The sequence below is a fragment of the Ursus arctos genome, unplaced genomic scaffold (genome assembly GCF_023065955.2).
Source record: "Ursus arctos isolate Adak ecotype North America unplaced genomic scaffold, UrsArc2.0 scaffold_1, whole genome shotgun sequence".
In the NCBI taxonomy this organism is placed as follows: Eukaryota; Metazoa; Chordata; class Mammalia; order Carnivora; family Ursidae; genus Ursus; species Ursus arctos.
In genome coordinates, this window is record NW_026622763.1 from 81983477 (window position 1) to 81997653 (window position 14177).

At 36.3% G+C, this 14177-nt stretch overlaps 1 protein-coding gene across 2 annotated transcripts in view; it reads left to right on the forward strand.

Annotated features, from left to right (window-relative positions):
• Positions 1-14177, forward strand: part of CCNYL1 (cyclin Y like 1) — a 36018-nt gene that overhangs the window by 6400 nt on the left and 15441 nt on the right. Inside the window, exons 2-4 of one of the 2 annotated variants that reach the window (XM_026492072.4) lie at positions 4638-4712; positions 6388-6422; positions 11532-11632. In XM_026492072.4, the coding sequence (XP_026347857.2) occupies positions 4638-4712; positions 6388-6422; positions 11532-11632 (211 nt within the window). The remainder of the gene's footprint in view (positions 1-4637; positions 4713-6387; positions 6423-11531; positions 11633-14177) is intronic. The other variant, XM_026492073.4, reaches the window with a different exon arrangement.

A 14177-nucleotide genomic window follows, 5' to 3' on the forward strand; every position in this document is an offset into this window, starting at 1 on the left:
ATAAAATGAACACAGTGTACTGTATAGGGATGATAGCATAGTTCAGTAAATGTGGGAAGCCTTAAGTGAACAGGTGCTCAGTAGTTGGTCCAGAAACTGCTGACATCTTCTATTTAATTGGAATATATTGAAATCAATCTATTGAAATCAATCTCTTTGCGAAATACACTGCTCTGATAGTTTCTTGGGTCACTACCTTCTCTCCCTGATATTTTGACAAGGAAAAATCATTATGACAGTTTATAGTTGCATAATTTTACACATTTAGCCTTTAATAATGCATTTCATTTATTCTAAGTTGCCTGTATTTTCACATTTTTAACATCTGTGCATCTTATAACTGGTAGAATCTTAGATTAGGGGAAAAGCAGTATTGGATGTCAGTGGTCTTACAGATTTCCTCGATATTTACATTAAGATCCAAGTTTAATTTTTTTTAAGTCCTATTTTTCCTACATCAACCTGTCATGCTGTCAAATTAAGTTGCAATTTAAATTGATATTTAAAAAAAAAGTGACGGGTCTTAAAATACAGTTTGAATCATAACTTCTAATCATGAACTCAGGAGTATTTTTCTTAGGTTAAAACATTCTTAGAGGGTTCTAAAGAAGTAACTTTGGGATAGAGTCACATACAAGATGTACAGTAATTTCAAGCCATCTCTCTAAATCACTGTGTGTGCGCATGTGTGCATATGTGCATATCGGTGGGAGGTGGTAACGTTTTGCTTAATAGTTGGTAGTCTTACCTTTGTGATAGTGCAAATAGGGTAGTGCAATTTATCACAGTTGTCTTAGGTTCTTGAGAAAACAGTAGTGGACAGTGTGGAAATACTATGTGTGTACATTGGGGCTTAATATCTTTTGGCTTAAGTATCCATTCTATAAAATAGCAATGTGGTTTTTGTCATTAGCAAAAAGTGCAAGTTATATAGAAAATCGTCATTGGCTAGAGACAGAAGATTACTATTTTCTGAAAACCTCATGCAAACTGACAACATTTTAGGGTCCTCGTAGGTATGATACATAGAATAAGTACAAGTGATAGGCAACTCACCAAAGTGGAAATAACACCATTGTTAACTGTGGGGAAAATTGTCAAACTGTGTAATCAGAAATGCAAATTAGAGACAGTGAACTTCCTCATTTACATCGGAAATCAATTTATTGGGGCGCCTGGGTGGCACAGCGGTTAAGCGTCTGCCTTCGGCTTAGGGCGTGATCCCGGCGTTCTGGGATCGAGCCCCACATCAGGCTCCTCTGCTGTGAGCCTGCTTCTTCCTCTCCCACTCCCCCTGCTTGTGTTCCCTCTCTCGCTGGCTGTCTCTGTCTCTGTCAAATAAATAAATAAAATCTTAAAAAAAAAAAAAAAAAGAATCGGAAATCAGGGTGGGAGTGAAAACTGGTGCAGTTGATAGCATTATACACTAATATGCTCCTACCTTTTTTAGAAAGCAACTTAATTAGTATTATACATTGAGCCATGACAAAGATCTAACCTTCTGTCTAATCATCCTGTTTTGGAGATCTTTCCTAAGGAGGTAAAAACAAAATTATTTTTAAAAAACTATGTATATGAAGGTTTTCCTCATAATATAAGAATAGACGTTTGTAAGCACCTAAACCCTAAGAATAGGGGATTGACTAAGTATAGGAATAACACTTGGTAGGCCCTTGTGTATCCATTAAATACTAAATATATTAGAATGGGGTGGAGATTGCATGTCAGGAACGAAATAGGACATAAATGGCACACTGATCAGAGTTTTTTTTTAAAGTGTAAATAACAAAGTAATGATTGTGAGTTGAGAGTAATTGTAAACAAATTATTATTTTGGCTCTTGCAAATTTTTGTTCATGACAAGATGTTTGTTAAAGGAATGAGCAAATGACGTTTATCTGTTTGCACCTTTAATGTGATCATCTCTACTGCTGATTAGCCCGGTCTCTTTCAGTTACAAATTAAAATCTAGCTTTAAAAAAAATTGATTTCTGTAGCCAGAGTTCATGGAGTAAATTGGGTACTGCTTGACCTAGGAATTAAATGGCCTTTCTCAGTTCTGCTCTCCTCTGTTGATATGTCCTAGCAACTCTCCCCCTGCCCCTTAATGGCAAAGGAAGCCTGGGGCAGCTCCAGACTGGCCAAGAATCCACAGCTCTGCCTGCCTACCTTTCTTTCTTAAGATTTTATTTATTTATTTATTTTAGAGAGAGAAAGAGCGTGAGTGGGGGGGAGGGTCAGAGGGAGAGGGAGAGAGAATCTCAAGCAGACAGCACACTGAGCGGGGAGCCCTAAGCAGGCTCCGGTCTCATAACCCTGAGATCATGACCTGAGCTGAAATCAAGAGTCGGGTGCTTAACCAACTGAGCCACCCAGGCGCCCCAGCTCTGCCTTTCTCAGTGATTCTTGGGTTGTCCCAGGGCAGCAGTGTTGGCCCAGCCAGCCTAGATGGAGTAGGGGGAGTGCCAGTTTCCTTCTTGTCACTTGTGCTAGTTTTGCTTTCTTTCTGCATGTTGCTATTTCTTTTATCCAAGGCCTCTTGATTTTTGTATTTAGATCCATAGTAGCATATCTTGGTTTGGGTGTGTGTGTGTGTGTGTGTGGCCTGTTCCCCTTGATTCTGGTACTTATTTTTCCTGGATTTCCCATTGAAAAGTGTTAATTAAACTTCTTTCATGCCATAAGCACTGATACATAACATGTTTACTTCTGCAAACATTTCTGCTTATTTTTTAGATTCACCATGTAGTATATTTGCTTTCTTTTTGGTAGGAAGTTGGTCATGAACTCTTTTGGAAGACTTAGGTTAGAGGCAGCTGTGAAAGTCTTTGTCACTTTCAGCACAGCTGAATTCATTTATTTTACAACTAGCTAACATTGTCTCGTTTTTCAAATATGTGAAAAAAGTTTGATTTTTATGGTTCTTTTACATAAAAATGTTGAATAGAATAGTTTCTCCAAAAGCAGTCTAACAAACTTCAAATTCAGTGAAGGAATTTCCATGAAGAACAAAGCTATGTTTAGCTATGTAAATTTCTAGTGCTGGCAGTACCATTAAAATGGATGGTTCAGATTCCTGTTAAACCAGAAGTCCCAAATGATGTTTGTGAAAGATTCTAACTATATTACTTGGAGGAAAAAAGGATTCTAGGTAGATAAATTTGTGAAATGCTGAATAAAACAGTATTTGCTATAAGACTGATTAGTTTTTAATGGACATTTTGATTCTCTAAGAGCCAGGGATAGTATTTTCTATTAGACTGCCAACACCCCTTTTAAAAACAGAACAATTATTATGTGGTTTGGGAAATACTAGACTTAACCATTACTCTGTCAGGATCTTGGTCCGGATCTTAGCCAATTTAGATTGGCTAAATACTTTGAGATGGACATTGCTGAGGAGTGTCATACAGTGGGGATTTTTTTTTTTTTTTTTTTTTTTTTTTTGGCTGAAGAATTTTGAGTGGTTCTTACAAAGGTTGTTGCACTATGAAAGTCATTTGTTTGATAGAAGTATCAGGCTGTCTTGTCAAACACAATGAATGAAGTAGCCCAAAAATATATTTCAGAGCTCACAGAGCTTAAAAAGAACAAAGATTATATGCAACCAGACAAAAACCTGTTTCTACATTTCCTACTTCTTGCTCAGACTGCTTTGCTTACCAGACTGTCACTAAACATCTTGAGGAAATGCAGGGATCATTTTGTTTGGAATCTTAGACACACCAGAGGGGTTTTTTTTTTTTTAATGAAAACTTTATTATCCCATATGGTGGCAAACCTTATTTTATGAAAATTCAAGTGCCTGTTTTGTATTCTTGTGTGGAATAGAGAATTTTCCCATCTTGGTGCAAGGTGGACTACAGGCAGACATTCGTTTACATAGGTATGGACAAAATTTTTTACAAGTAGCCCCGTGATCTGCTCCAGAAAGTACTCTTATTGCAGCCCCAAATTAATCATGCAGCATGGATAGTAGAAGCAGGAGTTTAGCTTTGGAAATCGAGAGCAAAAGTTAAAAATTACTTGCCATCACAGAAGTGTACCTGTAGATTAGAACATTGAACTTTTATATAGTTTCTTAAAATCTGCCATGATGGATGTCCCCCACATAAACCACAGCTAACTAAACGAGTTCATTTGTTGAATGGAGTTAGAATTAGCTATTTGACTGTCTAAAGAATATTTGCTTGCCAAAAGCAACTTGTTTGGTTTTGGCATATTTGACATATTGAGCTGGTATCTGACTGTAATAGCCACAGCATAACTTGCTTTTTGAGACTGTTTCTGGAATATGCTAGTAATATCAGCTTAAATGATGGTGACAGGATTTTTAATAGTTAAGTAGGAGGGGTAAGACACCAATGTAATTCCATCTAAAAGTTGCATAGGTTATTTAGGTGCAGATTAAAAGTTTAAGACATAGCCTGGTTTTATTTTCACATATGTGGAGAGATTCTATAATTTTGCAGTTTCCCAATATAATTTTTATATTGTTGCCTTTACTAAAATTGGCTTTTTATCATTACTAAAAACTCTTCCCAAGACTAAGTGATTAAAATTGATGTGTAGCTATTTTTAAAGTCATGTATTTTTCTACTCAAATTATCACACCTTTTTCTCTTCTTCCTATACAGAGTTAGCTTTGGAATCAAACCCTTCTGACCATCCAAGGGCAAGCACAATTTTCCTGAGCAAATCTCAAACGGATGGTAAGACAGTATTTTCTTCCCCTGAGAAAAAGATTGAAAATTGTTTTTGTTTTGTGTATTATAGAAAGTCCCTAGAAGAACTCATACATTGGTTTAAATGTTTCACTTTTTCATGTATTCATTTCTTATTTTAATATGTGATGATACACTTTCCTTTAGTTGTTACTGATTTAGTTAGCAGAACAGGAGACCCTCTGTTTACACATTTTGCCACCTCTTTGTCAACACAGTCACTTGTGACCACATGATTAAGATGTGGTCTACTTCTCCATACTATCTTGTCCTTTTCCCCTGGCTCCAAGGAACACAGGTTTTAAAGATGAGTAATAGGATTTAGGCCACAGTTAGGTTTTCATTTAACAAATCAAAAAAAAAATCAGTTAATTTATGGGGATTGAATCTGTGATTTTGGCCCCATTTTATACCATGCTCAGCCAAACAAACCTATCTCACATCCACATTTATTCTCCTCAGAACTTTTGAACTATTCAGATTTTTCCCATCCTGATGTAGTGATGTGCCAGGATACATGGGAACAAACATGCCCTGTGGGGCTCCTAGAAGGTTAGCTTCGGCAACCGAGACTAGTATGAATTGCCTGTGTCCTTGATTTATAATGAGAATCAGAACTGTATTTAGCACTCCTGCTTGCCTGCTTATTTTCCTTAATGTTAGATCTTTTATTTGAACTAAAAAGCCACACATGACCAAGTTTTCTGTTGATTATGACAACAGGAATATAAAAAGTGAGGGTTCCATAATATTTGAAGTATGCAGCACAATAGAAAATGGGGGTTTTTAACCTGCATTTTCATAGTGTATGTACATAGCCTGACGTGAGCAGATCACTTCTGGTTGGGATTGCTGTATTTCTCTGTTTCTTCCAGAAACATAGACTGCCCACATGTAGACACAGTGTGGAGACAGTAAAAGCAAAGCTATCTCATGTCTCTCTCTCCTCAGTCAAAAGGAATGTGTGCCTGTGATGTCACCCCACATTAAAGGAGGCAGTGTGGGAAACAAAGTGGGATCCAAGACCCTCATTGGAGCTTTTATTCTTCTTCCAGTGTTTGTTAGAGCAGAGTGATTTTGTGTGCTGTAGATACATTTGGTTAGGTTAGCACACTCATTAAAATATAAATTAAGATAGATACTTTCCAGTTGCGTAATGACCCATTTATTTTTTAGCAAGGTATTTTAGTAGATCACCAATAAGTGCTTCAGGATGCTTCCAGGATACCGATGAATCTAGAGATTAGTGCCTGGCCAGAAACTGATTCTTAGACCTGCCAATTAAAGTAAGTTGTGTGTAAATATAGAATTAGAAAATACTGTGTAGTGGTTCAGATATTCAACAGGTAAACATTTTTATTAGTTAAATTTTTCACCTGGCCTAGTTTGCTTTGTCTTTTTCTTTTGTACATGGGGAGCCTTCCGTTTGTACCTAACAAAGACTGTCTGTTAGGTCAAAAAGTAAGACTAAGTTTTTAGATTTTACTTTATAGGATTCATCTTGCTAGGTGATTTAAGTGATAAATTTTGTTGGAAATTATGTTTTAAAAATGGAATTTCATCTCATTTTGTGCATTGGTAATCCGTCAGATAAGTAGCAACTACTTTTACTTTTCTGTGGCATTTGTATCAGAATTGATCAGTTAATTTTTTTTATTCTTAGTGCGAGAAAAGAGGAAGAGCAACCATTTAAACCATGTAAGTAAACAGTTGAAAAGTTAAGTAAGAAATTAATAGTTTGAATTAAAAGTATGTCTGCCATTATTCCTAAAAAATATAATGGATCCAATACCGTTAGGACCTCTTTTTGTAGATTTTCTAAATCTCTTCTATTTTCCTCATTATCAATGTATTCAGGAAAGTCTTTGGCTTGGTAGTGTCCAGTTTTTAAGGGTTCTGACATTTAACTTAAATTTCAATAACATGGCTGTGGTATAAAGCTCTACCTTCAGTTTTTTTGCCTTAATTTTTTTTTATCTTATTTTTTAACTAAAGTAACAAAAACATAATAACTAAGTGAATTTTTAGCACTATCGACTTCCTGTTGTGCCAGGTGAAAGCTTAGCTTCATCACTCCACCATGGCCTTATTTCCCTGCCTCTATTCCCTCAACCTGTATCATTGTTTTTATTAAATCAGAATCAATGTGTATGTTGTTATGACTATGCAGATATTGTTCCCTCCTGAGCCATATAGTTCTCTGCCTGTGCCTACTCCTGTATATGCTTCATTCTTTTTCTTAAATATTTCTGAAACCCGAGCACTTCTGCACTTCTCCGCAATAATCCAGTCCCCGTATTCCTAGCCAACATGATCTCACACAGCCAAATGCTCTAAGTAGCTCCCTGGTGGGTCTTTCTGCTTTCACATTCTTCCTTTTTTTTGTGGAATTAATTTCCTGATGATATTCGCTTGCCTATTTTCTAACAGCTAATTTCCCCCCCAAATGTTGTAACATTTGTCACATGTCCATCAAAAATATTTTTCATTTACTAAAACACATCTCCGTTTTTTTTTCTTTGGAGATGGGCTTTTGTCACTCTGCTGCAGTAGAGTAGACTGCTTTTCGCTCGCTGGCTCTGTGTCTATTTTCCTGGGATATCTCCTTGAAGTCATCTGGGATCTCTCGTAACTGCTGTCTTGTGTCGGATCCCCTATGTCCTAGATTCTCTGTTTCCCTTTGTCTTGTTATGCCCTTGTTTTACTGGAGCACATTTTTCTGGGAATGGGCAGAAGTTTTTAGAGATCTAGTAGCTTCTCTGAAACTCCTGCCATTTGATAAAGTATAGAATTCTAGGTTGAAACTAATTTTTGCAGTCCTATAGACATTGTATGATACATTGTACATTACCAGTTTTAGTCATTGTTCTCCCATCCCTTCTTTCTCTGAAACCTTCTAGTACCTTCTCTATCTCTGAGATTCTGAAATTTCATAATATGGTTTGATATGGACCTTTTCATTTTACTGGGGCCAGTAAGTCTGCAGACCATCTCTCCTTCTAGTGAATGTCTTTTTGTTCTGTTTTGTTGTTCTGGTGTTTCTGTTATTCAGATGTTGGGCCTCTTGGACCAGTATTCCTGCACAGATCTCTAATATTTTCCCCTTCTATTTTCCGTTTTGTCTTTTTGTCCTGCTTGCTGGGGACTTCCTTGACTTTATGCTCTAACCCTTCTTCCATTGAATACTGAGTTTTGTCTTATTTTTAATTTATAGAGTTCTCTTATAGCCTATCATTATTTAGAGCATCTAGTTGTTTGACCAGTGCAATTTCTCATCTTTCTGAGGGTTTTTAAGAATTTTTTAAGTTTTCATCTGATTCTTAATTTTATCATTCCCATCAATTCCTTTTTCCCATTTTGATCTCTCTTACTTGTTGGAGGCTTCTCTCAAATGTGTAGTGGTCCCTGCCTGTGTCTGGGATCTCACTGGAAGTACCATGAGTGAGCAGGACTGTTCACTGATGGGCCTCACTGTGGGTGTTTGGGGGCTGAGTCTCTAAATTCTGAGCCTGCCTTGGGTTCTGTAAGACAAACTGGCTTTATTGTTCCTGTCGCATTCTCTGTGCTTTCTCTGCTCTGCCGTGGCGGTTGCCACTCCTTTGTCTAGACTTTTCACTTTTCAAACATTAAAAACCACCTGCTATTTATCCCGTGTTGTATGTAACCTCTGAAAGGAGAGGGTGAGGAAATAGATTTGTGATCAGCCCACCATGTTTTTAACTCAAACTTAGAATGTGTTTTGAAAGTATAAATCTAAAGTTTAAAATTCAATATAATTGATATTAATTCAGACAGTATTTCCAGTTATACCTGTAATTAGCTTTTCTCCTAAGGCCTTGATTAAGACTTTAAACCATGCACCTTGTCATATTGTCCCATTAATGCGCAACATAGATGAAGCAGTTTTCATTAATGCATGGTGTTGGAAATTTTTAAGTTGTCTTATGAAAAAGACACAACTTGTCCTGTGAAAATGGGAGACAATAGTGAACTTCAGCAGTAGGCACAATGGGTAGGTCAGTTGCTGGTGGCAGAATTTCAACAGGTGCTTGACCTTTGATGGTAAGGCTTGGATTGTGATTTCCTAGACTTCTAAGTGTGATTATTTTCTAGTCTTTGCCATTGAACCGTAAGTCTGTGAAATAACCTTTGTTGTAAAGATTGTAAAAGTCCATCTATTCTGTTAGTGCTCAATGAGTGAAGATAAACACTGCCTTTGTCCCTGTCTATTCTAGTAACCAACTGAAATATCTGTGAACACTAAACTGCCAATACTGTTTTTTGCTATTTGGTTTTTTTGGGGTTTTTTGGAGGGGTTTTTTTTGTTTGTTTGTTTTGTTTTTTTAGTATTTGCATTTTATGACCCTATGTTTGTCAGTGTTGTTTTTTGAGGCTGTAAGCCAGTGATGGTAAGCCTTTAACCACAGAAGACAATTGTCTTAAAATTTCAGCTAATTTTAAGCTAATAAATAATTATAGCTAATATATCCAGGCTCTGTTCAGAGGCTTAATTCTGCCACCCTCTAGTTGAATACTAGCTATTACTGAATACTGAAAAGTAGGCCTAGACTGATGGGGAAGTGTTCAGTGTTTCTTTGGTTGGATCTAGCCAGTAGACTGTAAGTTGTTGATTCACTAACCCACCATATGGCTGTAAGACCACATCTAATTAAAATTTTTAAATGTTTCACACTAGTATTTTCAAAGACAAGCCAATATATATTTGTAAGAGAAAAAAAATTTAATGGAGGAAAATGGGAGCAAATATAACCCAAAGCTCCGCCTATTGATCTATATTCTGGTGCATTTCTTCCTATTCTTCTTATGGTTCCCCAGTACAGGTTTTTGGTCAGAATTGACTTTTATTATGATGTAATATACACCATAGTATACCTTACTAGCCATGGCCTTAAAAGAAACTTTCTTCCATTTAGAGTAAAAGTATTTAAATGAATTAATTTTCATTTTTCATGCTGTATTTATTGAGATACTTAAAATAAGTTACATATTAACTTATATGTTAACTTTAAATAGCTTTAAAGAACGTAACAGTTTTAGGTATAGTTGAACATTTCTAGCTTGAAGGAGAATTTAGTGATACTTTTCAAAAATAGAATATCTGGAACTTTTTGTTAATAAGAGGTAAATGGCTTTGCAGGAAAACATCTGAAACAAGCAAAATGGTGTTTTTATATACCATGTGGATATTTCCGATTATTGGCTACTGGCAGTTTTTAAATGCTCTGTATTTTAAAAAGTTATCAACTAGATTTTTTTCCACTGCCCCATCTGTTGTGTATTTGAGGGGGATGCTGACAGGAGAGTGTGACAACGTGGTGAACACTATTTTATATTAAAAGGAGGAAGGAAGGCTCATCTGAATTAGTTAAAAACAAACAACAACAAAAAAACCACAACAAAACCAAGCATTAAAATTGTTGGTATTCTTTGGTATTGAATGCTGCTATTACTTTTAACTACTTAGAGTGACTGGGATTTGTTTATTGGTCTTACTTTAAAGAAGGGAATTGTCCTCATATAGTTAGGCTCTTTCAGTATTTGACTATTGCTATATACTCAGGCTCAGGCTCTTCACAGATAAATGGATACTTCTAAAGTGTTTTAAAGATGGTTTATTCTACCAAGGGTCTCCAGAAGTTCATTGTCACCTTTCTGACACTACTCCAGATAAATTCTCACTAATTTGTAGTAAGATTTTCCTTCCAGTTGTAACTGATTTTAAATAATTTGTCAAACACTTATTGAACTCCTAATTTGTCAGATTCTGTGTTCAGTAGCTGGAGGTAGAAGGAGTAAGAGTCCTCCCTTCCCTGGAGAAGCTTACTTTCTTGGGAGGGGGACACCCTTCAAGCAATTGGTAGCATGTAACAAGTGGCAGATTAGATGTGTGAGCATACAGAAAAAGTTTTGTGGTGTGTCTCCTAGCAAAGGTATCCTAGAGGTAGATGAGGTCAAACTTTCTGGCACAAGGAGGAAGAAAAAGGCCTTGTAGGCATAGAAAGCAGCATGAGCGAGGCAGGAAATTGTTGTGATGAATGTCAAGTCACTTACAGAATAGAATTAATAAAATTTTTAAATGAATGGAAAGTACTCTGAGGTTCTCACTTGAGTAATGTGATGGCACTCTTATTTAAACATGAAGTTAAAGTGAAGTTCTCATAAGCTGTTTTATCTGTTTTTTTTTATGTGAGAGAATCTTAAAGCAGTACTCTCTTGCCCTCCAGATAAGGAAACTGAGGCCCGGAGAGACCTAGGGTCCCCCTTGCTTATTAGTGATAGAGCAACCCTGGGACAAACAGCCTCTGATTCAAGAACATTTGTTTCATCACACTGTCTCCTGAACTGATACATTTATTATGGGCTTTCATTTTCTGCAATAAAATGTTCTTGCATCAATATTAGGCATTACATTTCATTGTAGTAAATGAATAGTAAAAATAGAAAATCTCAGCTGCTTTTCATTGCTTAAGGAAAAAAATCCATGGAAATCTTATTCTAAGCTTCTTACATTATTATAAAGGGAATTTATAATAGGTGCTTGTCAGGTTTGATAATAGGTAATTCATCAAGGGCAGTAGTTTATAACCCATTCCTTAAATCTCATGTGGGAAGTTAGAGCATCCACTGGGTTTCCCATAGAACCGCACATGATAACACACTCAAGCAGTTCCTGAAGTATAAGAAAAATCTTAATGCTTTATCATTTGACATTTTAACCGAGGAAAAAACACACTTTTATAGGTTTAACTTACTGTGACATTTTCTTCTATTTCCCTTCCCCTTCAGGTATCTCCAGGGCAGCTTACTAAAAAGTATAGCTCATGCTCAACAATATTTCTAGATGACAGCACAGTCAGCCAACCTAATCTTAGAACCACAATAAAATGGTGAGTACAACTAGGTTGCCAAGGGCTGAGTGACAGACCCCCTCATGCTAAAAGCATCCTAGCCATACTTGGTCATTTCAGTCATTTGATTGTCCTTTTCAGTGATCAGGTTAAGAAACTGGTGTCTATTTTATATTGCTTTCCAGGACCTCAATCTGAATATTCAGTTTCCATTTTAATCTTAAGAGTGCACGGTAGAAGGGAAAGCCAGTTAGCAAATAAAAAAATCCCAGGAAAAGTACACCTCTTACTTAATACATTTCTGTTGTTAAGACATTGTTGAACATAATGAGGAGAGGGAGGGGTGCTTTTTATTGGATGTTTCTAGAAACAAGTATTTCTTTATGAGTTATAGGCCTAAAACAATGTGTATACTACTTTGGAAGCTACTCTCAAAAGAAGGAACAGTTTGTCCCCTACTGGCACCAGAGTGTATCTGCATTTAAATTTAATTGGATTGTAGATTTTCCCCATCATGTATTTTTCCCCCCGTACTATTTCTGTATGAAAATTAACTTCTCCTTCTTATCTCCCAAAGAGGAGGAAATCAATCTTAAGGAACAAATTCTCAAGTTTAATTTCTTTATGGATGAAATTTTGCTCAACTGAAAATTGTAATAGGTATACTTAATTTCAACTTTATATATGTGTATAGATATAGAAATATATCTCCAAGAGACTATATCAGTCCATATATATGAAAACCACAGCAGAGAACAATGAAAAAGATCGTTTTGGAAACATAGTTGTGGTCAGGTTTATACTTCAGCAAACATGAACAGTGTTGTGATGATGGAAACTATTCCTTAATTTCTGGGAGCACCTTATAATCCACAATTAGAGTTGCAGTTTTAGAACACCCTAAGATGAACCTTTCAAGCTTATTTAAGGAAGGGGGGGAAAAAACCAAAACTGGATATGGAGAGCTTCCTGACTTCATCGAGATTGGCCAAAGAATGTTATCGACGTCTCTTTGGGACGTGAGTGTTGATCAGTTTGGAACACTACTTCAAAATATTAATATTCTCATCTTTAATTTTATTTTTCAGTCTTAAAAACAATTGGCTTATAAACTTAATTTTGTTTCTGATGTACCAGCTTTGTCAGCTAATTAAATCATCAGTAACTTCTACTTTAATTAAGAACAGCAAGTTCACAGTCATAATAATGTAACTTTCTTCTCTCCCTTATAACAGTAGTGGAGATCAAATAGTGTATCAGCAAAAACTGAGCCCCAAAAGTCTAAAGTCCTGAGCGTTGGCATCTAACAAGTAATCACTGAATGTTTTTATTGAGCTGAGACACTAAATCCATGAGTTAAAAAAACTCTACTTTGGCTAGAGTCCCCAGCTTTTGAATTCAAAAGATTCTGATGTTTTAGTATACAATTCAAAAGTGGTTTTAAAGATTAACCTTGCTCAGACAAGTAGGTTTCATGCTTGTTTTTCCCAACTTAACTCTACTTTGTGGAAGTACAGTAAATTTAATTTGCTTTCATTAAGTTTTAAAAATAATAATTCAGTGCCTTTATTATTGATGAAATAAAGGTTTACTGAGAAAATTGATAGGGCACATTGGCTTTTAGGAATGATTTGAAAAATGTTTACATTGGGGTAGTGTATTGTTCTTAGTGGGGGGAGCCTTATTAGAATCACTTGTGCAGCTTTTTTTCATAAATCTATGTTTCCAAATACATGCATTTCCCCCTCCCCTACCACATTCTCACAAGCCTTGTGATAGGCTGAGGAAGGATACGACACATCATTGCATGGATGAAAGCATCCCAAATGATTCATTCATTCCCAGATTTCATTGTATATTGTGGTCACCTGGGGAACTTTAAAAGCCCTTCTAATGCCCAAGTTATACCCAGTGTCAGTTAAATCAGACCATCTGGAGGTGGAAGCCAAGCAGTTTTTAAAGCTCCTCAGGCAATCTCAGTGCACAGCCAAGCTTGGAGAACCACTGCCTGGTTAGAGTGTGGGAGGAAGAGAACTGCTCCTGACCATCTGTGGGACCTTGGGCACATCAGTTTTAAGCCTTGGTTCCTTATGTGTAAGATGGATTGTTTAATTAAATGCTATCTAAGGTTTCATGGTCCTTTTCAGCATAGAACTTTGAATTCTGTGATTTTAAAATCAAATTGAAGATGAAACTGTTTGAAGCACTATAGAAGTATCCATCTTTGATGCTAATAGCGTTCTAGGCCTTTTCACAAGTGCTCATTTTCTGTAGACCTAGTTCTCAAATTCAGATTTGCCTTCCCTCAATTGTTTTGAGCTTCATTTTAGACATTTTGAGGGCAAAGGGAAGCATATAACTTAACTAGGAGAATCCCTTTGTCGCCTAGTACAAAACATCTGTGAATGACTTAGGAATATAGTAACTTAAAGAGGATCTGAGGGCTTATATCTATCTGTTCATTAATATTTAGACTAATCTGGAAATAGCTGTCGTTCAATATTATACTGTGTAGATTTATGCTGCGTTGTTAGCACTGCTTATTTCGGGGTAGCTAGACCTATCATTGATTTTGTGGGTACTT